General features: G+C 44.7%; 1 protein-coding gene across 1 annotated transcript in view; it reads left to right on the forward strand.

Annotated features, from left to right (window-relative positions):
* The window catches only part of xylb (xylulokinase homolog (H. influenzae)), a 247,710-nt gene that overhangs the window by 72,407 nt on the left and 147,438 nt on the right, over positions 1 to 27,865 (forward strand). Inside the window, exons 18-19 of the mRNA XM_041183919.1 lie at positions 1,777 to 1,850; positions 14,827 to 14,923. Coding sequence (XP_041039853.1) covers positions 1,777 to 1,850; positions 14,827 to 14,923 — 171 coding nt within the window. The remainder of the gene's footprint in view (positions 1 to 1,776; positions 1,851 to 14,826; positions 14,924 to 27,865) is intronic.

Here is a 27,865-nt window from a genome sequence, read left to right on the forward strand (position 1 = left end):
TGAGGGTTGTCAAACTGACCTGGATGATAGAGGGGCAATTTTGAAGAAGAATAGCATGGCTGACCATCTAATGTTAGAAAGAGATTGAGAAGGACGAGGGAAAAATGTGCACCTTGGTTCCATTCACAGAGGATGTCACTTGTTGCCAGTTTTTAATGTGAAGAAACAGTACCTAAGGAGAAGGAACTATGTATCAAATCAGCAGGTGCGGGAATCTGGAAGGATGTTGAATGGTCAGCATTTTAGTTTGAAATAGGGTCAAGTGAGCAGGAAATGGATCGCATGGACAAACTGAACTTGGAGAGGGCAAGAGGGTAGATGGGAGAGAATTTGTAGAAAGGTTTCAGGGCTAGGGAAGAGAGGAACGTGATAAGGTTTGGCTTGGTGGGTAAACAATATGGTTGAGGCAGCTAATTAGATGTTCCCAATCTTAGTGATGAAGTGTCATTCTTGTTGATGATGTAGAAGGAGTGGGGAGAAGGGTCTAAAGAAACGGTTAGCTATGGAGCTTTTGCCAAAGATGCTCCTAGAAAATAGTGTAGACTTAGCAAAGAGTGAAGGCACTTTGTGTGGTCCAGCTAGATTTGGCAATGATTGGTTATCCAGTTGTGTGCTGGATACACTTAAGTTGACATTTCTTGGAGTTGATGAAGCAAAGACTGGGGTCATACAAGGGAGAGCAAACAGAAAAGTTTCCTGGGGACATGGGCATCAGAGGTAGAGAGGAGGGACTGGTTGAGCAGATTGAATTGCCTAATTAATGTGAGGAATTAGAAACCAAAAACCTGGCAGTTAAAAGCTTGAAGGCGCTGTTATAACTTATTTGGGGAAAGAGCTCTTTTTTCCAGAGGCAGATATAGAAAGAAGTGGATTTGAAAGAAGACAGGTAGTAAGTGACATAAAGAAGTGGTTTGAATTGGGCTTGTCTCTAATGAGAGCATGGGAGTAAAGCCATCATGTTGAGATGACAAGGATAGCCAGTAGGGGAGGCTTAAGTGAGGACAAGGTGCCACTATCTGTTAAGCAAGTTTCACTCAAAAGCACAAAGTTAGTTAAATCGTCCTACAAAAAAGCCACAGAAAGCAAGGTCATTGTTCACCAGCAACCGACACTCTGGAGGAAAATGCAGAGGGGGAGCTATTTTTGATGTGAGGCAGAGGTGGGAGGAGTAACCATTGACAGGCAGGAAGGTGACAAAATGAATTCCGCTATGGGATGACTGGGCGGGAAGCTGGATGAGCGAGGAAGATGAGGCAGATAGGGCTGCTGCTCGAAAGGAGGCAATGGTGAGTGAATTCAGTGGACCTTTGGAGAATATTGAGAGACATGCAGAGGTTAACTATAGGCTTATGCAAGAGGGACTTAAGAAAGGGATGGCTGCAAGGGAATAGGAAGGCAGAGGAGTAATGATGAGTTAAGATAGGGAAAAACCAGACTCTGCAAAGTAGAAGGAAGAAAAGGCAATGAAACATTTGTCCCCCAATTAAACAATTCCACTTATTTAAGTTGCTCTGCAGTTGTACTGGATTAGTATCTATTTCAAAGCACATTGCAAATATAGGATTCTAATTCACCAAAATTGTACAGATTTACTCCTGACACTAAAGTGTATTTGAGGCATGAGCAAACCATTAAGGTGAGGCACGAGAGAGCAGTAGCACTGCAGGGAAGCCCAGTGCAGGATTCACATATGTCTTCCTAATCAATATTGAATGACTAAGTTGTAGTCAAAGGCTGTTTTCTTATTATTTGTACAATGTGTTTCTGCTTTTCAAGGGTTTTATTTTGATGTGATGGAGATCACCCCTGCTGTAGTAGGTATTCATCGATTCAACACTAGGAACTGCAAAGTAAGTGTGCAAAAGTGGACCTTCATCTGTATCAGATGTTTAGCTTGTAACTTGTACTGTTGGAAATAACATGCAGGAGGGAATATGAAAGAATACCTCTTAATGGGAAAGCTATTGGTTGAGAATCCAGACTGACTGGCTGTAGGAGCTGCAAAATAAAGTGTGCGTCTATGTGTTTCCTCAGGTGTTAATTAATTCATTAGAGCTATCACATTCAATTGCAAGCATCCTTTCTATTGTCAAAGCTTGGCTATCCATCTAATATTGTTACGGAAAATGCAGAGTTCTGTGGACAGCTGTGGATGTAATGTATTTAGGAGAGATGCAGTCATCTGATGTTTCCTGTTTTCATGTAACTGCAGAGGTGGCCAGATCAAATTCCTGTGGGTAATCAAGTGTGCAGAAGTGGTCCTAGACTGCCTTGTGTTTCAATCCTGTTAGGGACAGTTAACATTTAAAGGAGAAATCCAAACACTCAGCAACAGAACTATGCCATGAGATTTCACGTTTTTTAACAAAAACAAACTTTATTGTATATATAACGAAATTAAACAAACAAGCCCAAGCAGCACCAGCTTAACAAATTATTTTACATTCAACACAACTTTTTGATTCTATAACCCATGTGAAGAATTTATATCTCTAATGGAGTTTTAAGAGGCACTGCACCCCACTGCCGCCCCCCCCCCCCACCCCACCCCTGAAATGCTGACTCTGTTTTTATGTTCTTTTGATCTGGAAACTACATACATAATTTAAATCTTTTATTGAAGTAAGGGCAGACCTTCTATGTCTACTATGCTAAGAAAGAAGACTCCTATTTCACACTGATAACTCTGACCTTGAAGATAAACATATGTTACCTTGTAAGTGCAATTAGCTCCAAGCTTTTTGAATTGCATTTTCTTTAGGGTCGCTTATCAGTTTTTCAATCAGATGCCCCCATTTATTTATTTTTATCGGTTCATGGGATGTGGGCATCACTGGCCAGGCCAGCATTTATTACCCATCCCTAGTTGCCCTGGTTCAGGGGGCATTTAAGAGTCAACCACATTGCTGTGTATCTGGAGTCACATGTAGGCCAGACCAGGTAAGGATGGCAGATTTCCTTCCCTAAAGGACATTAGTGAACCAGATGGGTTTTTATAACAATCAACAATGGTTTCATGGTCATCATTAGACTTTTAACTCCAGATTCTTATTGAATTCAAATTCCACCATCTGCTGTGGCTGGATTCAAACCTGGGTCCCAAGAACCTTACCCTGGATCTCTGGATTACTAGTCCAACGACACCCTAACAGTTAAAACTTTAATTCCTAAACTAAAAGTTATATTCTAAAATATGAGTTATGAAATGGAAATTTGCAACAGATTAGGCCAAAGAATTATCTCAGCTTGAATTTAATGGGTTTGATTGAAAAATATATCAGATGACTTTGAGAAGGAACAGGAGTGGTGATTATAGGACTGTATGTAGCTTCATGTATTTAGTTTTCAGTCAGCCTACATTCTGCTTGCCAGCATAGAACTCTGTTTTTTGCACCCAGCAGCAAAGGAGCTGATCATTTCCAAGGTTGATATGTTCTACATCGCAAGTAGTGGTTTTAACATAAAAAATAGGAGTAGGCCATTCAGCCCTTCGAGCACAGTCCACCATTCAATGAGCTCAATGCTAATCTTCAACATCATTTTCCTGCACTATCCCCGTATCCCTTGGGCCTGAATTTTGGGCATGTTGTCCCCGCGCGATTGCCAGGCCTGGAAGTAGTTGCGATTGCTGCTTCCAACTGCGAATGTCAAAACAATGCGATTTCATGCTGGCCGGTCAAGTAAAGCCTGGCCAGCATGAAACATGCCCCATGTTGGCGAAGGGCTGCCAACAGGGGTGGGAGGGTAGCTGGCACTGGGGGCCTGGTGGGGTGTTTTAAATCAGCTGAGGCTGAAGGCTACCAGAAGTTCCAGGGGAGACCCATGGAGCATCCAGATGTAAGTTAGAACTATGGCATCAGCACCCGCTCAACACACCGGGTGGGAGGGCAGTGCAAGGTGGGCACTCTGCCCGGACAAGTGCCTGCACTCTCTAGTGGAGGCAGTGACTGGTAGCCCAGGTCAGTGGGCACGACATGGTGTGCCGCACTTGGATTCAGTGCCGAGAATGGTTTATTGACCTTCTGTGCTCAGGAAGGCTGAGTACCAATTTGGCGTAGTGCTGTGTGGGGAAGTCTTGAAGGGTGGCTGTCCTTTGTGGTGCTCAGGGGTGCAAGAGTCAGAGTAACATAAGGCAGATATACCGATGCCTGCTAAGGCTGGGAGATCAGACTGATACTCCTGGGTGCATGTAAGGGTCAGGTATACAGATATGGTGGACACTTTGACCTGCTTCCTGGGGTGGCGAGCCTGGCATGGTGTTGCAGGTAGACACTGGACTAATGAATGGACCTTTGTCCTTACAGGAGAAGAGAAACTATAATTCCACTAAGCGCACAAGAATGGGTGGAGGGGTGGCCAACTGCTCATCCTGAGCAAATGTGAGATGGACGCCCTAGAGCTCGAGTGTGAGCGTGCACCAAGGTCATCAGGTCATGGAGAGGCAGGCTTTTTGGAGGAAGGTAAGAGTCCAATGGACAGATACAGGACAGGCAGAGACTGCAGACAATGTAGGGTCCTCTCATCTCAAAAGATAACTTCTAACTAAGAGTCACCAGTGATTCAGCAATGACAATGGCACCATGAAGCAGCTGTCTATAGTCCCACTAGGCCGCCTAGTATGTGCATTCAATATGCGATGATTGATACTCCTGTCATATTGTCTTCCTCCCTCCAGAGGCATCCAGGAACCCAAGGTCTCTCAATTGGCACCGGAGGAGGAGCCACAAACACACATCCACCGCACCACACCATCCCTCGCTTCCAGGCAACAGCACAGATACAAGGATGTCAGTGGGCTCAGTGGCTCAGATGATTGTGCACTGTGGGGAGGTCATGGCCTCTGGAGGGAGGAAGACACTCACATGAGGAGCTGGCAGAGGCAGTGTGTGTCCAGGGCGCCAGCTGTCAGAGGATTGCTGAAGGCGAGGACGATGTTGAGTCCAAAGCAGATGATGAGCCGCTGGAGTTGTCCTTCAGGAGGCTGATGCTGGATGTCCAATGAGATACGTGGGAAGATTTGGTGGAGACCCCTGAGAGTTTGCGTGCCATGCCATGGAGGAATGCTTGAGGAGCTCGAGCACTGCTTTAACCCTGAGCACTGAGCGCACAGCCTCCTCCATTAAGAGGGTGACGACTCTCATGGAGAGTCAGTTCCAGGAACAGAATCAGGGGTTCTTGACTCGCCCATACCAGCAGTGACCTCAGGACATTACTACCAGTGTGTGAGATGGATGAGGCACCTAATCTCTCTGCTAGGTGTCCATCCATCAGTGGTGAGCAGGGAGGTCCAGATGTGCCTGCCGTCTCTATTGGACTCTTCTCATGGCGCTCCGGATGAGAGTGGAAGCTCCTCTGCCCCTCTGCCAGTGACCATGGCATCTTTTAATCTGCGACAACTGATGAGTGCCCAGCCATGTCGCTGGTCACATCCTCCCAGGCAGAACCTGCTGAGGCCCCGCCTGCCAGAGGACAACTGCCAAGGTCATCAGGGATGACACAACATCGTAATTAGCAATTTGCCTCCAATGCTACTGCCAGCAAGAGGGGACCCAAGATGTAGCAGTCGCAAGCGTAAGTTTAAGGCGCAGGATGGAGTTATCACAGATGACATTCTTTCATTTCATCAGTATTATGTATTGTTTTTGTGTGACAGTGGCAACAAAATTATGTTATGTTCTTTTTTTGCAACTCTGGAAAAGATATAAATCTAGATTTTGTTTCAATGCCCTGAGCTTCATGTTTCCCATAGGTGCAGGCCTCATTAGTGCCTTATGATAGACTGCAGAGTCAGCAAACTTTAGTAAAGAGTTTGTGAGGTGACATTGGGGGGGTCATGGGATTTCCTCCTCATAAATGTGTGGGAAGGAGGCAGCGCCCTTGCCATGAGCGCAAAGCCATGCCTTGGCAGCCTAACTGAGAGGTGTATTGAATCAGGGCCTCCATGGTGTCCCTGCCTCCCTGAAGGTTCCTTAAGTCTGTCCCTACGTCCTCACCCTGTGTCTGCCTTCATCAGATCCATCAGTAGAGTCTTCCTCTGAAGCCTGTGGAGCTGCATCGCGATCCTCATCCCCCAGTGGGTCGCCCCCTTGCCAGTGCCAAATTGTGCAGAGTGCACCAGACGACAAAAAGTGACATACGTGCTGGAAGATATTGGAGGGCAGCCCCTGATTGGTCCAGGCAGCAGAACCTCATCTTCAGCAGCCGTATTGTCTTTCCAACCACTGTCCTTGTGGAGACATGACTCCTATTGTATCTGTCTTCTGCCTCTGTCCTTGGGTGCCGGAGTGGCGTGATGGGCCATCTTTTCACCTAGCAGCCAACCATCCAGCCAAGCTGGAGCCATGAACAGTCTTGGCACCTGGGAGTGACTCAGAATGTATGCATCATGGGAGCTGCCATGGTACCTTGCACAGACTTGTGGCTGCATACTATCTGCATGTTCATGGAGTAACCCTTTCTATTCACGAAGGCACCCGGCTGACTCGCTAGCTCATTGATGGCCAAATAAGTGCAGTCTATGGCACCCTATATGTAGGGGAACCCAGCAATAGCTGCGCAGCCTCTGGCCTGCTCAGCCTGCTTGGCTTGGTCCATCCGCTATTGAATGAATGTGAGGACCTGTCTGAACAGAGAGTCAGTGACGAGCCTGACACAAATGTGGATATCTAACTGGGACACTCCGCACAGATACCCCACTGACCCCTGGAAAGATCCGGAAGCAAAAATAAATTAAGGCCATTGTGGCCTTCAGGACCACTGGCATTGGGTGCCCACTCACACAGTTGGAGACAATCTCCAGACCAATCATCTGGCATATTGATGTCACGGTGACCCTAGAGAAGCAGAGGCCCCTGTGGCACCAGACCTCAGACATATTGAGGTAGCTCGTTCACTGCCTTACACTCGGGCAGCAGGATAGTGGTGTTTTCTGCAGCCCCTTTCGCCTTGCTGGCCCTGCACTCCCTGTGCCTGCATCTCTCCTCCCACAGGTCTGTCCACTGCAATGCTGCCTGTGGACACCTGTCCTCCCCTCCCTTCTGCCTTCCGCTTCTCCTCAGAGGAGGTTCCCCAGCCAAAATGCAGATGGCACTGTCTTGTGCACTGGAGGCTGCACTTAACAGACATGCTCCAAGAGAGTTGACAAAACAAAAGAGTCCTCAAAACAAAGCTAATGAAGCAAAAGCTACAGAAGAAACCACAGGAAAAGGTCTGAAATCTCAGCAAACAAACGGCAGCAAACTCTCATCTGAGCTCCTAACAACACTTACAGGTAATGCTCTGCTCCCCTTTTACCTCGCCCTTGGATGAGAAAAGTGAAAAACGAGTTGGCCTCTGCCCGTATTGCCTGTGCGATGAGCGTAAAATCACACAGGCAATGTAAAATTGTCTTCAGTTGCACTTTTAATTGCCTTAAGTGACTGATTAATTGTCAGCGGGCACGCTTCCAAGTCCCGCAAGTGCCTGCCGACCGAAACACCACACAAGTATGAGGTGACTTCGAGACATGTGCCCAATGTCTTCTCGCAAGATTTAACGCTCTTCTGGGTTAGGCGCACATCCGCGACTAGCGCATAAAATCCCGGCCTTGCCGTTTTTGATTATGTAGAAACCTATTGATTTCTGTCTTGAACATACATACTCAATGTCTGAGCCTCCACAGCCTTCTGGGGCAGAGAATTCCAAAGATTCACCACCCTCTGATGTCAGTTTAGAGGGAATGTGAGTGGCATATTTGTTATTTTATATATTGAGGATAGTGGAGGAATGTATGATTCACTGCTTTATACTGTCTACTGTTCATTCAGCAGCCTTATGAAAATAAAATCTGCTTTTAGTTCAGAACTGGTCTCAATCTGGTAAGATTGTATGTCCGGGGACATATGCGTTCAAGAAGGAGTTAGATATAGCTCCTGGGGCGAAAGGGATCAAAGGGTATGGGGAGAAAGTGGGAGCAGGCTATTGAGTTGGATGATCAGCCATGATCATAATGAATGGCGGAGCAGGCTCGAAGGGCTGAATGGCCTTCTAATCTAATGTGTTCAAAACAACATATATTTATATAGCGCCTTTAACGTACAGGTAGAGTGTCACAAAACCAGCAACCTCGGGACTGAGCCTGTGCTGGACTTCGGATCTTGCCAGTTTTCAGAGAAAGGTCCCGAGGCATTTCACAGCACCTGTAGTGTAATTAGATAAAGATTGCCAGCGATCAAGTCTAAGCCTAAGGCAGTCACACTGAATCTGGATAACGCTTTGGTAAGGCCACAACTTAAAAGTTCACTTCAGGTCACTAGGGAAATACTTGAGATGGAAGTTGTGCAGAGAAGTGCAACTCCCCGTACTTTTCTAAGCTGGGTCAGGTGGGGTCAAGGAGCACTTCAACCACTCAGAGTGTGGGAAAGGACAGGTGGGTGAAGCGGATAACTACTTGGCACACCACCGATGCAGCAACTTCCCAGACAAGTCAGTAAGTTTGTTCGCTCATTTAATAGAAAGTAAAATTCTTGCATGGCCTACTTAAGAAAAATGTCCAGTTTTCGGACACCGCCAGTTTTCAATTAACCAGATTTGAGTACTGCACCAAAATAAAATGTCCCAAGGCACGTCAGAGGAGCATTGTAAAACAAAGCCACACAAGGTGGCATCAGGTCAGATGATCAAAAGCTTGGTCAAATGAGTAGTTTTAAAGAGTGTTTTGAGGAAGGAAAATGAGGTTGAGAGGCGCAGAGGTGTAGGGAGGGAATTCCAGAGTGTAGGGTCTAGGCAACTGTTGGTCAAGTGATTAAAATCGAGGATGCGCCAGAGGCCAGAATTAAATGAGCGCATATATCTTAGAGAGTTGTGGGTCTGAAGGAGATTGCAGAGGTGGGAAAGGTCAAGGTAATGGAGGGATTTGAAAGTGAGGATGAAAATTTTAAAGTCAGTACGTTGCTTGACCGGGAACTAATGTCGGTCAGCGGGCACCGGGGAGATTGGGGAACAGGACTTGGTGTGAGTTAAGGCTCGGGCAGCAGAGTTTTGGAATCTGGGAGACCAGCCAGGAGTACGTTGGAATAGTCAAGTCTAGAGGTAACAAAGGTAATGAGGGTTTCAGCAGCAGAAAATCTGAGGTGGGGTAAAGTCAGCCAATGTTACGGAAGTGGAAAAAGGCACACTTACTGATAGTGCGAATATGTGGTTGGAACCTTGGGGTCAGATATGACACCTAGGTTATAAATAGATTAGTTTAATCTCAGAGTTATGCCAAGGAGAGGGATTTAGTTAGTAGGTAGAAATCAAAACTTGGGCAGGGATTTTCTGGTCCTGCCTGCCACGGACTTCTGGCTGGTCCGTCAAATTTTCTGTCCCGGTGGGACAAGCAAATCCCGGCTTTGGTGGGGGACGAAAGGCAATGGTTTCAGTCTTCCCAACATTTAATGGGAGGTAATTTATGCTCATCAGGTACTGGATGTCAGAGAAACAATTTGGAGTCAAGAGAGGTGGTATTGAGGTAGAACTCTGTGTTGTCAATGCATATGTGAAAACTAATGCTGCGCCTTCAGATGATGTTGCTGAGGAGCAGCATATAGATGAGAAAAAGGAGGGGATCGAAGGAGGATATCAGAGGTAATGTTGCAGTAGCAGGAAGAGAAGCTATTTCAAGTGAGCAGTGAGTTTGCACACGAGCAGGGGAGAGACCTCATCCTGAGTGAGACACAGCCAGAGCGAGTGTGGGTATTGACAATTTGGTGCACAGTGGGAATTTGGTGCAGAGGGGAAGAGGTGTTCTTTGCATTTTTTCTTTGCTGTCCAACTTCTTAAATCTTCAGAGAGTGGTCTTGCCCTGCTGCAGCAGTAGAGGTTACAAGGGAGAGAAATGACTGGTAAGTAGTGGGTAAGGTTGGGTAATAATTTACTACTTTTATCGCTTATAGTTTAAAGTCTTTTTTGTGGTTTATAGTTTGTATATTCTGCAGTAACGAGGATCAGGAAAGAAGGACCCTGGAGTAATTGATTTATAAGGTTTAATTTAAATGGGTAAGTCATGGCAGGAGAGCTCAAAGCCGTGGTGTACTCCTCGAGCTCCATTTCTAGTACCCGGGACCAGCATGTGTGCAGGAAGTGTGTCCAGCTGCAGCTCCTGGAAGCTCGGATTTCAGAGCTGGAATGGCGGCTGGGGACACAGTGGAGCATCTGCGAGTCTGAGAGCATCATGGATATTGTGTTTAAAGAGATGGTCACACCGCAGCTGAAGGGACTTGAGGAAGGAAGGGAATGGGTGACCACCAGGCAGTCCAAGAGAAATAGGTAGTTCAGGAGTCCCCTGGGGTCCTGCTCGCAAATCGGTATTCCATTTTGGAGGCTGATGGTTCCTCCAGGGAGTGCAAGACAGAGCCAAGCTCCTGGCACCACAAGCAGCCTGTCTGTACAGGAGGGGAGGAAGAGAGGAAGAGCAATAGTAATAGAGGATTTTATAGTCAGGAGGACAGACAGGCGCTACTGTGGCCGTCAACATGACTTCAGGATGGTGTGTTGCCTCCCTGGTGCCAGGGTCTGGGATGTCACTGAACGGCTGCAGGGCATCCTGAAGGGGGAGGGTGATAAGGCAAATGTCATGGTACATGTTGGTACCAATGATATAGGTAGAAAAAGGGATGAGGTCTTGCATCAAGAATTCAGGGAGTTAGGCAGTAGACTGAAAAGCAGGACTTCTCAGGTTGTAATCTCTGGATTACTTCCAATGCATGGGCTAGTGGAATAGGAGAATAGCGCAGATGAATACGTGGCTTAAGAGTTGGTGTAGGAGGAAGGGTTTTAGATTCTTGGATCACTGGGACTGTTTCTGGGGAAGGTGGGACCTGTACAAGTGGGACGGTCTACATCTGAACCAGAGCGGGACTAACATCCTTGTTAGCGGGTTTGCTAGTGCTGTTGGGAGGAGTTTAAACTAATTCGGCAGGGGGAGGGGTCACAATGTTAGCAGAATAAGGACACATCATAATACAGTAAAACAATCAAGTCAGAGGGAGTACAGCTGCATTAAGTTTCAAGTTTCAAGGGAGTAAGGCAAGGCTGGATGGCCAGGAATATTACAGGTAAAACGGATGAGTTAAGGATGAGGACTGACACGTGGAATTGCGATATAGTAGCCATCACAAAGACGTGGTTGACGGAGGGCAAGGTTTGATCAGAGATAGTCAGCATGGATTTGTCAGACGGAGGTCATGCCTAACAAATTTGATTGAATTTTTTGAGGAGGTGACCAGGTGTGTAGATGAGGGTAGTGTAGTTGATGTAGTTTATATGGATTTCAGCAAAGCCTTTGACAAGGTCCCACATGGGAGACTTATAAAGAAGGCAAATGCACATGGGATGCAGGGTAATTTGATAAGGTGGATTCAAAATAAGCTTAGTTGTAGGAGACAGAGGGTGATGACAGAAGGATGCTTTAGTGACTGGAAGCCAGTGTCCAGTGGGATCTGTGCTGGGTCCCCTATTATTTGTCATTTATATAAACGACATAGATAACTATGTGGGGGGGTAGGATTAGTAAGTTTGCAGACGACAAAAGATTAACAGTGAGGTTGAGGGTCTTGGGCAACAGGAAGATGTAGACGGCTTGGTCAAATGGGCAGATAAGTGGCAGATGGAATTTAACCCTGAAAAGTGTGAGGTGATACACTTTAGAAGGAGTAATTTGACAAGGAAGTATTCAATGAATGGCATGACACTAGGAAGTTCTGAGGGACCTTGGCCTGTGTGTCCATGGATCTCTGAAGGCAGAGGGGCATGTTAGTGGGGTGGTGAAAAAGGCATATGGGACACTTGCCTTCATCAATCAAGGCATAGATTACAAAAGTAGGGAGGTCATGTTGGAGCTGTATAGAACCTTGGTGAGGCCACAGCTGGAATACTGTGTGCAGCTCTGGTCGCCACATTATAGGAAGGATGAGATTGCACTGGAGGGGATGCAGAGGAGATTCACCAGGATGTTGCCTGGGATGAAACATTTAAGTTATGAAGAGAGGTTGGATAGACTTGGATTCTTTTTGTTGGAGCAGAGAAGACTGAGGGGCGACCCGATCGAGGTGTACAAGATAATGAGGGGCATGGACAGGGTGGATAGGGAGCAGCTGTTCCTCTTAGTTGAAGGGTCAGTTACGAGGGGACACAAGTTCAAGGTGAGAAGCAGGAGGTTTAGGGGGAATTTGAGGAAAAATCTTTTACCCAGAGGGTGGTGATGGTCTGGAATGCGCTGCCTGGGAGAGTGGTGGAGGCAGGTTGCCTCACATCCTTTAAAAAGTACCTGGATGAGCACTTGGCATGTCATAACATTCAAGGCTATGGGCCAAGTGCTAGTAAATGGGATTAGGTAGGTAGGTCAGGTATTTCTCATGTGTCAGTGCAGGCTCGAAGGGCCTCTTCTGCACTGTGTGATTCTGTGATGCCGTGAATTGATACTCTGGCTATGATTTGATGGATAAGAATGGAACCAAGTTGGAGCTATCCAATCCACTGGATAACAGTGGAGAGACGTTTGAGGAGGTTGAGAAAGATTAAGAGGTATGTGACAGTGTCAAGCTGGGACATGTCTATAAATTTTTTTGAAAAGAACTCCGTGTGGATGAAGTTTCATGATAAATGCAAAGGCCGCCTGGGCTCTTCACCTTATGGTTGTATGGGCAACTATGTTAATTTGTCAAGAGTCACATAGAATGTCATTTGAGAGCCATTTCGATATCATGGCAGGGCGAAAACCTGATTGAAAGAATTCAGACATGGGGTTCTGGAAAAGATGGGCATGGATTTGGGAGGCACTAATATATTTGAGGGGTTTGGAGAGGAAATGTTGAAGATAGGGTGGTAGTTTGCAGGGACAGTGAGGTTAGGGATTGACTTTTTGAGGACAAGGGTGATGACAGGAGCAAAGGACCACAGCATGTCCCAAAGTTCTTTACATTTCTGAAGCGTAGTCACCGTGGTAATGTAGGAAACGCGGCACCTAATTTGTGCGTAGCAAGCTCGCACAGACAGTAGGTTGATTGAGGGTTAAGTAATGGCCAGGACACCAGGGGTACTCCCCCTGCTCTTCATTCAGATAGTGCCGAGGGATCTATTACTTCTACATCAGAGGACAAGAAGGTCCAGAGTTTAACATCTGATCAAAAAGACAGCATCTCCGACATTCCAGCACTCCCTCAGTAATGCACTGGAATGTCAGCCTTCTATTTTTATTGTTCGAGTCCTGCAGTGGAACTCGAATCCATGATTTCTGACTAGGAGACAAGAGTGCTATCAACTGAGTCACAGCTGACACCTGCAATTCAGTAGCTGGTACACAGAGTAAGGATTATCTGTTATGATTCATATGACTTCCTATTGTTTAATTAGGTGTTGCCAGCAAAAATGTACATTCTTCTTGTAGGGTAAATGAAGCTATTTATGAACCCAAGAAAACACCTAGGGCAGAATCTTCAGTTGGGCGAGCCCCCACTCACCGACATGTAAACCTTAGGTGACCTTAGGTGTGCATCCCGACGTCACCGCACGTCATTCAGATCTTGAGTTCGGCGGGCAGGCACCGGAGTTGGCTGCGCGCCCACTGAACTGTTAAAGACCTCTAAATGCCATTTACTTTCCAATTCAAATAATTAACATAGTTGCCCGTCCAACCCTAAGGTGAAGAGCCCAGGCGGCCTTTGCATTTATCATGAAACTTCATCCACACGGAGTTCTTTTCAAAAAAATTTATAGACATATCCCTCAGCTTGACACTGTCATATGATGGGACATGTCCTAAAAATTTTTCTCTTCCTTTATTTAAATTTTTACATATCAAACTGATCTCCCTGAGGCAGCTCTGTGTCTCAGGGAGATTTCTGCGCTCTTGGCCTACTCCCCCTGCCCGCACAGGGAACGCTCAGTACTTCCGCGTATGCGTTACGGTTGGCCTGCCCATGTAAAATGGTGGCAAGCAGCCGATTGTGTCTGCCTGCGCCTGGTCCCTCCCAACCACCCCCCCACCCCCCCAACCAATGGGGAGAAAATTCTCCCCCTAGTGTTAAAACAAAGTAAAAAGAGGGAAACTGTGCAATAAGTATTCCCTACAATCTTCCTTTTTATTCATTATGGGGCTTGTAACTTAATCATCTAAGTTCATAAGTGATGCCAGTAATCTAAAAAAAAAGAAATTCTCCCCTAGTTATTTCATATGACAGAGGGATGAGAGGGAAAGAAAAAGGCGAAAGAGCCAAGACACAAGTTTCAAGATTGCATTGCTAAGCAAAAGACAGCCTCCCAAGGCCAAGTCCAACCAGTCCTAGTCCTATAAAGACAGCTGCAAAAACAAGGTCAAAGATTCCCAATGACTCCACCCAAGCAAAGCCACATCAACAAAAATCTTCATTTGGCTTAACATGTCAGAGCACTTAATCTTCTCTGCCTGGAATATCCTGCTGAGCTGTCCATCCCAGGGATACAACAAAGGATAGATTAACTGATGCCAGAGAATTGGGGTATAGCACTTAGTTACAAGCAAAATGAGGCCCAACAAAGATTCTGTTTGGATTTCTAGTAAGAGATGCAAATGGCCATAAAAAAGTTGGAGTTTAGTGGACTTGATCTCCAGTTGTAACAGACCAAAACCTATGAATAACCTGGCATTGCCAGAAAGACGGAATTAAGTACTGACTACACCATAACCTCATAAACACTTCATCTAGGTTTTTGGATGTTGTATGGTTCATGTTTTATGATATAGCCCTCTTAGAGCTTTTTCTCTCTATTTCGTCTTTGTAAAAACAGATGAAATACAAGTTTTGCTGTTTGTCTGCTTGTCTGTTGTAGGTTTCAAAATTTCCAAAAGAGGTGGAGGTCCGAGCAGTGATAGAGGGACAGATGCTGGCTAAAAGGGCATATGCTGAGAAGCTGGGCTTCAAAGTCTGTAAGTAAGAATTATCTAAAATGTCAGAGAGCTCCATGTTCATTTAAATGTATTTGGCTCACTCTGAAAGCCATAGGAACAAGCTTGCTTGCCAACCCTGTGGGGCCATTTAGATTATCTTAGAAGCTCAATTGGCTGGATGGTTGGTTTGTGATGCAGAGTGATGCCAACAGCACGGGTTCAATTCCCATACTGGCTGAGGTCATCCATGAAGGCCTCGTCTTCTCAACCTCGCCCCTCGCCTGAGGTTCGGTGACCCTCGGGTTAAACTCACCATTAGTTGTCTCTCTCTAATGAGAGAGCAGCCTTTGGTCCTCTAGCACTACGGTGACTTTCACTTTCACTTAGAACTGATTTAGCTGAATCACAACTGTGTTTAACACCATAAAGCATTGTTTGAGAAATTGAGTAGATTTAGACTTCTGGACTGTTGATTGGTAGAGGGCAGAATATTGGCTTGGACATCAAACCTCGTCTCAACAGTCCTTGGTTTAAAGTTCATTTGATGATATTAAAAAGGCTGGGAAGGATGATCACTTGGGCTACCCTTCTGATATATGTTTAATTATTAAGTGGTGCAATCACAAAAGCTTGCATAGTCGGTCTTATGCTGTAAGGATAAATTTGTGTTGCAATGAACCTTGGAAAATTACTCTACCTAGTAACTTACTGGCTGAGGCTTTCTGTCCCTGTGTCAATCTTTTGGAAAATCGGTGCACCTTCCCACTGTTTTCCCATTGGGGCTGCAAACAACCGCCGATATGTTAATCATACGCAAGTGTGTGAACCATGGATTTTTCTGTGTTTCCTGCCCTTCACAGTTTGAGAATTGGCCACAGGGCTGTCAATTTGGCCTCAGATGTCCAGCGTTCAGTGCTTGGTGGAAGGCAGCCACAAAATCTCTGTGCAGCTAAGGCTTGAGCAGTTGCACATGTGAAGAAGGGAGTGGGGAGGGGGATGAGGTTTGGATTTTTTTGAAAAATAAACTTTGTGTTACATCAGAATAGAAGCAATGGCTGGCTCATGGAAGCCTCACTGCTCGCTCTGGAGAAACTCCCCAATACGAGGAGGGAGCATAAAGAAAGCTGTTAACTTTTTCACGTAGCTCATCATAAATCTGCCCTCAAGGGGAAATTAACCAAATGGTCGTTCATATTGGCTGAAGCAAACAATGGCTGAAGAACAGAAGATCCTGTGGGGATCTATTTGATCCAATCATGCTGTTGAATCCATTTTTGTTTCATCATCATTTTTATTTAATAAAGCTGTAGAACTAGCATTTATAACAAACCCCCACAACTTCAGTTATGTAATTCCTTCTAAAAACATTACATATTCCACATTCCTCTTTTGCCTTTCGTTTTGCAAACTACAAATTGCACCAGGAAGGCTTAGGGCTCACATTGTCTCCTTGTTAGCAGCTTAATTTTTTAATCTGGACTTTCTTGTTTGTTTCCTTTACTTCCAGTGAAACCCAATCACACGTGCTTGATCCAGGTTGACATAATTTGTGCCTGCACAATGTTCCTTCCATTTACTATTTTCCATTTTACTGTTTTTCTACCTGTTTGATCACAATTCTGATCTGCTGGTTCCCTATCTGATTGTTCAGAATCTCGGGCCTGAATTTTCATCCTCGAGGAGCTGAGAAAATACCCAGCCCACCTGCCCGCCTTGGATGAAAGTGCCTGCAAAGGAAGGATCTTCATTGCCGGGGTTGGGGGGTTGGGGGAGGTTGCAGGTGAGGGCTGGAATTGGGCCAGATGACCTGTGAAAATATTTGGAGGCAGCCACAGGAGCTGCTGGATGCCGAGATGGCCTGTTTAAAAGGTCTGCCTTGGTGTAGTGGGACTTCGTCCCAGTTAAAATAAAAATACAAAAGCCCTCCAGCCCTCATCCCTCACACCTCCTCACCCCCATACACTCCCCATACCCCCTCCAAGCCACCAGGCTTTGGGGAGTCAGGAGGTGAGTTACGAACTGCAGAATTCCCAGCCTCTGACGTGCTTTTGCAGCCACAGTATTTATATGTCTAGTCCAGTTCAGTTCCTGGTCAAATCAACACCCAGGATATTGAAAGTGGGGGATTCAGCAATGGTAATGTCATTGAATGTCAAAAGAAGATGGTTAGATTCTCTCTTGCTGGAGATGGTCATTGCCTGACTCTTGTGTGGCATGAATGTTATTTTCCACTTATCAGTTGAAGCCTGAATGTTGTCTAGATTTTACTGCATATGGACATGGACTGCTTCAGTATCTGAGGAGTCGCGAATGGTGCTGAACATTGTGCAATCATCAGTGAACATCCTCTCTTCTGACCTTATGATGGAAGGAAGGTCATTGATGAAGTAGCTGAAGATGATTGGGCTTAGGACACGGGTGGTGGCCTAGGACACCCTGAGGCACTCGTACAACAATGTCCTGTGACTTGACCTCCAATAACTATAAGCATTTTCCTTTGTGCTAGGCATGATTCCAACCAGTGGAGAGTTTTCCCCCGATTCCCATTGACTTCAGTTTTGCTAGGGCTTCTTGATGCCACACTCTGTCATATAGCGCCTTGATATCAAGGGCAGTCACTTTCACCTCACCTCTTGACTTCAGCTGTTTTGTCCATGTTTGGATGAAGGCTGTAATGAGGTCAGGAGCTGAGTGGCCCTGGCATAGCCCAAACTGAGCATCAGTGAGCAGGTTATTGCTAAGCAAGTGCTGCTTGATAGCATTGTCAATGACTGTTCCAATCACTTTGCTAATGATCAAGAGAAGATTGATGGGGGTTAATTGACTTGGTTGGATTTGTCTTGCTTTTTGTGGACAATATCTGGGCAATTCTCCACATTGCCAGGTAGTTGCCAGTTTTGTAGCTGTATTGGAATAGCTTGGCTAGGGCTGCAGCAAGTTTTGGAGCACAAGCCTTCAGCACGATTGCTGGAATATTGTCAGCCTTTGCAGTACCCAGTGCTTTCATCTGATTCTTGATATCACATGGAATGAATCGATTTGGTTGAAGACTGGCATCTATGATATCAGGACGAGGCTGAGATGGATCATGCACTCGGCACTTCTGGCTTAATATGGTTGCAAATGCTTCAGCCTTTTCTTTTGCAGTGTGCTGGGCTCTCCTTTAATTGAGGATGGGAATCTTTGTGGAGCCTCCTCTTCTTGATAATTGTTGAATTGTGCACTACTATTCATGACTAGATGTAGCAGGGTCGGAGAGCTTAGATCTGATCCGTTGGTTGTGGAACCACTTAGCTCTGTCTATCTCATGCCGCTTCCGCTTTTTGGCATGCAAGTAGTCCTGTGATGTCACTTCACCAAGATGACACCTAATTTTTAGGTATGCCTTGTGCTGGCATGCCCTCCTGCACTCTTCTTGATATTATTTATTGATGTAGATAAAATAGATTTTTCATGCTGAAAGTCTGAATGCTGCACTTGTTCGATATTCAGCAGCAAGTGGCACAATCCTTTTATTCGTCCCATTTCACAAGTTCTGTGGTAGGTTTACAATTGCAGCAAAGGTTTTAAACTGGAGGACTAAAAATTCCAAACTGGCCCATTATATGGAAGGAGAGGCAAAAACTTTGCTTAGTTATGTGGCGTATTCAGCTGACGTTGCAAGTCAGGCTTCGGTCGATGACAGTGGATTTTAGCTAGTGTAATGAAAATCAGCTTTTAAAAGACAAGATTATTCAAAGGTTCAGGTTATTGAAAATTCATCAAACCTGTCAGAATTGTGATCGATTCTCTAAAAACACAAGCAACATGAATAAGCAACAGAGATGCAGTAGTTTCAGTCTACCACAAGGGAGCAGTCAATGACCATTCTGAGGCTTCAGTCTACTTCTATCCTTCAAACGCAGTTGAGTTTCTTCATTCATTTCTCAGCGTGTTTGTTTGAAAATCTGGCATCTCGTGTAAACGCGTGGTTGTTAAAAAAAAAATAGCTGTATGTACAGGCTCAACTGTGCGTGTGTATGTTTCCATTACAACAATCACAGTACAATTTGCAGTAAGCATATCCTTTGTGTACATATCAGGTGGAGAGGAATCTATTGGTCCCCGCCACAAACTGTGTCCCCTAATCATAGGTCCCATCCCTCTTCCTGGCCACTGTCTCTGGCTGAAGCAGACTATTTGCAATCTCGGCGTCCTATTTGACCCTTAGCTGAGCTTCCGTCCTCATATCCTCTTCATCACCAAGACAGTCTGTTCACCACCATAATATTGCTTGTCTCCACCCCTTCCTCAGTCCATGTGCTGCTGAAATCCTCATCAATACATTTGTTACCTTAAAACTTAACTATTTCAATGCTCTCTTGGATGGCTGCTCACCTTCAACTCTCTATAAACTTAAGCTTATCCAAAACACTGTAGCTCATATCCTAACTCACAAAAGCCCCACTGACCCATCACCCCTGTTCCCACTGACCTACATTGGTTCCCGGTTCACAAACTCTTCAAGTTTAAAATTCACATTCTCGTTCAAATCCCTCCATGGCCTCGCCAAACCCTGTCTCCGTAACCTCCTCCAGCCTTACAACCCTCCGATAACTCTTTATTCCTCCCACTTTAAATGGCTTTGCTTTGCTAAAGGTATTCTATAAATGTAAGATGTTGTTACCACTTAGTACAAAACAATGTTGAGATTCTTATTGCAAATCTGGAACGATTTCACTCTAAGTTTGGTAGCAGGCGGGGAAAAGAATGTTTTACCCACCGGCCCCAATGGTGGCTTTTCATGCTGTATTGTCCCAATCCCGCCTCATTAATTATGCATTCCCGGGAGACATGCCATTTCACTGGCAGGCTGCCTCCAATTCGCCTGCCGCACTGCCACCTTGCCGCTTCCTCACGCCAGGTGCCTTGTTCAAAGTGCAGCTGCACTTTAAAGTCTCTGTGCTTCCAGCTCAGGACTGCTGCACAGAAGACATGGCCCTGAAAGGCATGAAGACTGCAGCCCCCTGATTCAGTGAAATGTCCCTGGAATGCCATTTGGATGCCGTGGAGGCCCGTCGTGATGTCCTCTACCACCAGTCTTGGCTGCAGGAGGCCCAGCAATCTCACCACTCCAGCTTGGTAGGCGATGGCAGTGGTGACCAGTGCCAACGCTGCACAGAAGAAGTTGGCGATCCAATGCAAAAAGAAGACGAATAATCTCATCACTCTAAACTCTCACACTCAAGCCCATCACACATTCATTGGCATCTCACTTGCTGCCAGCTCAATGGACATCACCACTCAATCTCTCAGATACATATCTCCGTCTGGCCTCATCTCCTCTGGAGACTGCCTCCTCAACCCTCACCACCTTGAAGCCACTTGCACAGATCAACACACACCCTGAGACATCCACCTTCCCCAATATAACCCTCACCCTGAAGCCTCTTCCCCTGCCTGAGGCCACTTCTCCCCCTTCCCCAAACAAGTACTAACCCTGCAGCTGTTTAAAAGCCTTATGGCTGGTCTGGTAGGTAAAGACCTGCCCATGATCCCCCACTAAAAGTGATGTGGTGCTGTCTGCGAAGCCTGACACTGATGATTGTGAGTGCTGCCCTGAGCAAGGTAGGCAAACGAACCTCGAAGTCCCGAGCTAAGTACAGCTCACCAAGTGCATGTCGCTTATATACAGTTGTGAAACCTCGACGTGCTCAGATGATCCAGTGAGGAGGGATGATTCCGATGAGCTGGGCTTATAATGAAATGCAGATGTATTACAACCAAGTTCCTGATGTCCGATGGCGGGAAATGCGGCCTGCCATTGATGGGTAGAGTGAACGATTGCAAACTGGTTTCATGATGTCGCGAAACCGATTTTCAGCCTTCCCGCTGTATTGTCCACTCACGTCGCCAAACACGCTTGCCGCCAGTGGGCAGGGAAAATTCCACCCTTAGCCAACAATGAAAATGATTGAAAATTAACATTTCTTTTACGCAACATGGCTTACACTTTTGAGTATGGTGTAGACCATGACTGTGATAGTAAGTGGGTGAAGGGAGTTAGGGGTGGGGGTGGTGGTGGGGTGACAGTCCAGGTTGATTTTGCCTGGGTGGCATTTGCCATTGTAGCTGGCAGTTAGACGTAGTGCAGCAATGTTTTTGGTTATTGCATGCTATGGGAATCAAACATGGCTAAATTCACGGGATGGAAATCAATATAACATTATGGGCCATGCAGAGCTTTCAAAAAAATAATGTGGACTAAAAGCTGATGTTTTAATGCTATGTGTCAGGGATACCCGGGAGATAAAAGACTGTAAGGATTGTAAGGAGAGTAGAAATCTACAAAATGATCTAGAGCGCAGAAAAAGTCAAGCTGGCTCCAGGAATATGTTAGAGACCACAAGGTCAGCATTAGCAGAACAATTTGCAATATGGGGCAATAGAAAGCGTATGTACGTGAGAACAAGTAATTTATTCTAATAGGAGACTTCAATTAACTTAATATAAACAGAGTAAACCCAAGGGTATTTGGGTCAAGAGTTGCTAAATGTAATACATGACTCCTTGCTGACCCAATGTGTCAAGGAAGCTATGAGAAGTGATGTTTACCTTAATCTGGTATTTGCAGAAAATGTACATGAAATAATAGTTGTAGCATGTCTTAGAGAACAATAACCGTAGAGTAGAATATGACATCAAAATTCAAACCAGTAAAAGAGAGTTTTAGGATTGATTTAACGAAATACAGCAATGGAGGCAAAAATCATTGATTCAATGGAATCATTCAAGAAATACCTGGATGCTACTGTGGGGGAGGCAAGGTTTTATATCCCACCCGATTTCAGCTAAATAGATAGGTTTTTAAAAATTATTCTTTCATGGGATGTGAGTGTCGTTGCAAAGACCAACATTTGTTACTTATCACTAATTGCCTTTGAGAAGGTGGTGGTGAGTTGCCTTCTTGAATCGCTGCAGTCCATGTGGTGTTGATACACCCACAGTGCTGTTAGGAAGGGATTTTCAGGATTTTGACCCAGTGACAGTGGAGGAACAGTGGTATATTTTTCCAAGTGAAGATGGTGTGTAGCTCAGAGGGAAACTTGCAGATAGTGTTGTTCCCATGTGCCTGTTGCCCTTGTCCTTCTAGGTGGTAGAGGTTGTGGGTTTGGGAAGTGCTCTTGAAGGAGCCTTGGTGCATTGCTGCAGTGCATGTTGTTCGTGGTACACATTGCTGCTGCCACTGTGCGATGGTGGTGCAGGGAATGCATGTTTAGGGTGATGGATGACATTCCAATCAAGCGGGTTGCTCTATCCTGGATTGTGTCAAGCTTCTTGTGTGTTTTTGGAGCCACACTCAATAAAGCAAGTGGAGAGCATTCCATGGCACAAAATTTACTTGCCATTTTATTACCCCAAGCCTGAATGTTGTCCATTTAGACATGGACTACTTAAGTATCTGAGGAATCGCAACTGATACTGAACATTGCGCAATCATCAGCGAACATCTCTATTTCTGACCTTATGATGGGGGGAAGGTCATTGATGAAGCAACTGAAGATGATTGGACCTAAGATACTACCCTGAGGAACTCTTGCAGTGATGACCTGGGACTGAGATGATTGGCCTCCAACAACCACAACCCTCTTCCTTTGTGCTAGGCATGACTCCACCCAGTGGAGAGTTTTCTCCTTGATTCTCATTGACTTCAGTTTTGCTAGGACATCATGTTGCTACACTTGGTCAAGTGCTGCTTTGATGTCAATGGCAGTCACTCTCACCTCGGGCAACGTGCAAAACATGCGGTTGATCCACATGTTTCTCACCTGGGAATAAAAGTTAATATCACCCCCAATGCCTTTTCAGTGTTCTTCATAGATGCAATAATCTAAATTATGTGGACGTCTGTTTTTATAAACAGTGTGTATGTTCACTGTACCAGCGAGATGTGTTAATTATTTAAGAAAGGAGAGAGAGGGAAACCAGGGAGTTATGGTCCAGTTAGCCTTACATCTGTTGTCAGGAATTTGCTAGAGCCTATAATTAAGGATAGGATGACTGAACACCTCGAAAATTTTCAGCTGATCCGAGAAAGCCAGCATGAATTTCTGAAGTGTAAGTTACGCCTGACAAACCTGATTGAATTTTTTGAAGAGATGAAGTAGTGGACCAGGAATGTCTATGGTTGTTAGTTATATAGGTCTTTATAAGTTATTTGATAAAGTCTCACATAAAAGACTTAACTAAATTTGATGTTCGTGGAATTGAAGGCAAACCATTTACCTGGTTAGGAAACTGGCAGAGTGGTAGGAGACAGAGTGTAGGGTTAACAGGCAAGTCCTCTAATTGGCAGAATGTATGTAGTGGTGTCCTGCAACGGTCTGTGTTGCGGCCTCAACTTTTCACCATACTGAGAAATAGCTTAGATGATAGGGTAGAAAGTAACATCCAAATTTGCTGATGATGTAAAGTTTGGCAGCATTGAAAGCAGTGCAGATGGAAACGAAAAATTGCAAAGACATATTGCTAAATTAAGTGAGTGGCAAATGTGAGGCCATCCACTTTGCACCGAGAAAGGATAGAACAGGGTATTTTCTAAATGGTAAAAAGTGAGAAACCATGGAGGTCCAAAGAGACTTGGGGGTCCAGGTACATAGTTCATTAAAATGTCATGAACGCATACAGAAAATAATCAAAAAGACTGATGGATTACTGGCCTTTATTTTTAGAGGACTAGAATACAAGTGGGTAAAAGGCATGCTTTAGTTATACAAAACCCTGGTTAGACCATGCTGTGAGCAGTCCTGGGCATTACACTTTAGGAAGGATATATTGACTTTGCAACATTTATTTACCAGAAAGATATCTGGACTCAATGGGTTAAATTACGCAGAGTGATACGATAATAACAACAACTTATTTATATAGTGTCTTTAACGCAATAAACTGTCCTGAGTTGCTTCACAGTTGCATTATAAAACAAAATAGGACTCCGAGCCACATGAGGAGATATTAGGGTCCAGATTTTCACCACAATCGAGAGCCTTCCCATTTTTGTGGGGGTGGGATGGGAGTCGGGCCGGGGTTCCAGAGGCTTACAGAGGCAGCTGGCCATTTAAATCACCAGCTGCCTCCACTGAAGTGGGATTTTGGTAGGCAAGGATTGTAAAACCTGGAGTGTACAGGTATGGAGTTTGCTGTCTTAAATAACGATTGAGCATTGTTTTTGAAAGTGTTTGGTAATGTTGAGGAAAAGGAGAACAAGTCATTTAAATAGCAGGGCTGTAATTATGAGAAAGCTTGAATAGATTCATCTTTTACAGCAATTGTCTCAGCCCCACACAGCCGCTCTTCACATGCTTCTTTACATCATTCAGTTATGGAGAATCTTCTTTGCAGTACATTTGATTAATTTGTTTTTTTTTAGTATTCCGTGCATGTTGGCACTGTTATCCGCACAGATTGCTAATGCATATTAGATGGTGTGTCTGGCATATATATATATATATTTATATATATACGCCATGCTGTGCCTAGCTGGAGACCAAGGTCAGCTGTTTCACAGCTACTTTTTGACCTACGCAGCTTCTGCATAATTTTTGTCAGCACAGCTTGTTTCTTTTATTTTTATTCTTCCCCAACCAACTCTATTGAATTTTGGGTGCTGAGGCAGCTGTGATATGAGAAATCCAAGATAAGAGTCCCGGGACAGGCTTGACAAGCATTCGTACAGTTGGTTAGGCTACCTAAAGCTTGAAGAAGAAAAGTAAAACTGCCTTGAGGATGTCGTTTCCTGCCCCGTCTAAGTGTGCATCTTGTTAAATCAACCAATGACTTTCCTAGCAATCTTGGAAAGGTTATTGGCTTGATTGTGACTGTTCACAAAAGAGATTTTTCATTGAAATACCTTTTCCAAATTATTTAAAAAAAAGTATTATTGATTAATATTTTTGTTCATGTCTATTTTGTGTTGCTTTGTAAAGTTATATTTCTTTTCCATCACCCACGATCTTTTTTGTTGTTTTACAGTATCTTAGAACTGCTGATCCAGTTCTTTCTTTTGCTCAGTATTTGCCTGAGTAACAAAAGTAGGTCCCATGCCCAGTCCCTGGTCTATTTGACCTCAATTGGGGTAACAGTAAGAGTGTAAATTGATTTCAGTGACTGAGGTCTAGAGAGGAACATCAATGCGGCTTGCTGCTGGTGACTACTATGCAGTCAACATGTGTGTGTGCGTTCCCAATTTTCAAGAGATGAAAAAGGAAACCACATCAAAAATGAATATTTTGCATCAATTGATCCTGGCCAATATTTATCCTTCAAACAACATCACTGAAAGACAGATTATCTGGTCATTACCACATTGCTGTTTGAGGGCGCTTGCTGTGCAAAAAATTGGCTGCCATGTTGCTTACGTGTTACAACAGTGACTTCACTTCAAAAGCACTTCTATGGCTGTAAAGTGTGTTGAACATCCTTAGATCATGAAAGGCGCAAGAGAAGTGCAAGTCTTCTTCCTTTCAATTTTCATAGAAGAATGCGATAATGAAAATGGACGTCTTCAAGAGGAGGCAGTAGGGTAGTTAGTTAGGGTAGCTACAGATAAGCAAGTGGTATGAAAAGCTTTGATGGAACTTAGAAAGTGAAAATAAAACTGGCCCTGCTGGCGTACATCCTAAATGCTGAATGAGGAGAGGAGAAAGCAAGGATTCTGATCATAATCATACAAAGATCCTTGCCTATGGCAGTTGTGTTGGAAAGTGAACAATTTAACAAATTTGTCTGAGAAGGCAGAAAGCATTAACTTGATAACTATAAACTAGTCAGCTTAACATCAGAAATGGCTAAATTTCTAGAAGCCATATAACCTGGGATAACATTTATGCTTGCATGGTAATTAACAGGAGACAACATACATTTCTAAAAGTCAAATTACATTTGCCAATTTATTAGAGGTCTTTTAGGAAACAGTAAAGTCTACTGATAAAGGAAAGAAGTAAATGTTGTGCATATGAATTTGTTGAGATGCTACACAGAAGTAGATGCACATCACATTAAAAAAAACTTGGCAGTATGGACAAGAAGTTGGCTTAGAAAGGCAAAGCAGATGTTTTTCTGTCTAGAGGATTGTAAATAGTGTTGTTCCTTAGACGCCAATCTTAAGGCCATTTCTTTTAATATTTCATAAATGACAGGGTATGGGGTCAACATATCCAAATTTGAAGATAACGCAAAAATGGGCAGCATGGTTAGCTGTAAGTGACTTCAGGTGGGTACCATCAGATTGTAGCTTGGTGACATGTTTGTGTATTATTTAGTTGGATATTTCCCTAGATTTGGCATCACTAATCACTCCCATAAGTTAACCTCGAAGTCTGTCCTTAATTTGCCCAATACCTTGGGTAGTGATAATAAGTCCAAGAGATTGTACCTCTGTACACTGACTATGGGAATATATCTTCTAAAAATGGACTAATATCACATTCTTAGCAGACCAAGACTCAGGCTCTGAGCCTACAGATTGTTTTATGAAATAAAACAGGTGAACAAACAGTTTTGGTATAAAAACATGAGTTAAGCATTTCCCTACATTTCTCATTACATTTAATTACATTTAAATATAAAGCTATCACTCACTCTCTTGCTATATGTCATCAGCCCATTTCTTATGCAATAGATCAGGCTGTCAATCAAAAACAAACTCAGCCATTCTTCTGCTGGTCCAAGACTTCAACATAAGAGCCCTTAGGCAGCTGACTGCAGAACTAAAACTGACTGTCAACTGATTTTTCAGACTGGTTTTCGTAAGGAGTATGATCCAAACATCTTTGCAAGTTCTGTCGAAGGGTCATGAGGACTCGAAACGTCAACTCTTTTCTTCTCCGCCGATGCTGCCAGACCTGCTGAGTTTTTCCAGGTAATTCTGTTTTTGTTTTGGATTTCCAGCATCCGCAGTTTTTTTGTTTTTGTTTTTATCTTTGATGTTACATTGGAAACAAAAGTCTGCATTTTCTTTCACATTGCTAAATTGATTGCCAATCTTTGCAAAGTCCATTTGTTCCTCTATTTTATCTGTTTATAAAGCTGAGAACTGTGCTCAGCCTGAATTAACATGAGAGCATGATTCGGCATCATTCTGTGTACCTCTCAATCTCCACGGGCTGGATTTTACGGCCCCTTGCTGGGCATATTTTCGGCGAGGGGGCATGTCAAATATGAGGGGTGTCAGCCCACCATCTTCCCGCCCACCCTTGAGCTGTCCCCCATAATACGTTAGGTGGGCGGGTGCCAAAATTGGCAATCCGCTTGCCATATTTAAAGTAAGAATTGAAGGTCAATTGAGCTTGTTACCAAGCCAACTGACTGGGCTATTACACTGCCCACGCCATGATAAGGTTGGTGTGGGCAGGTGGGTGGGAATGGGCAGGCTGTTATTTGAGGCCGAGTTGAAAAAAGGTAGGAAGGAAAAGGGACATATCATTTGGGGGATGCCTTTGCATATCCGGTGCAACCCCGCAAGATGTCAACCCGTTTTGTCTCTCACCACCCGTCCTCCAAAAAGCAGCCCCCCACCCCGTCCCCTAGGCTCTCAGATCCCTCTCTGCCCTAAAAGCCCGGGACCTACCTATCTCCAACAGCTGTTGGTCTTTTTCCTGCTCCTCCTTGCAGTCCCAGTAGTGCCCACTACTGAGCTCTGGCACTGCTGGAGCTGCTAGAGCAGCCAACCAATCTGATTGGCCAACAGTACCCGAAGGCAGGACTTCCTGACTATTAAATGATGAAAGTTCCACTCTCACCTAGTTTAGCCTGTTGGCAGTGCTTTATGACTGCAGGACGAGCGTCTTCCACATGCACCAGCTGTCGACCAACTTTCCTCCGAGGGGAAGTGTGCAATGCGTCCCGACTCCCACCACCGCTCCCCAACCCCTGCAGTCCATAAAATGCAGCTCCATGTCTCTTGCATAAATGTGTACATCCACATACTTGTACTCTTGGGTG

This window comes from Carcharodon carcharias, chromosome 3 (assembly GCF_017639515.1).
Source record: "Carcharodon carcharias isolate sCarCar2 chromosome 3, sCarCar2.pri, whole genome shotgun sequence".
Taxonomy (NCBI): Eukaryota; Metazoa; Chordata; class Chondrichthyes; order Lamniformes; family Lamnidae; genus Carcharodon; species Carcharodon carcharias.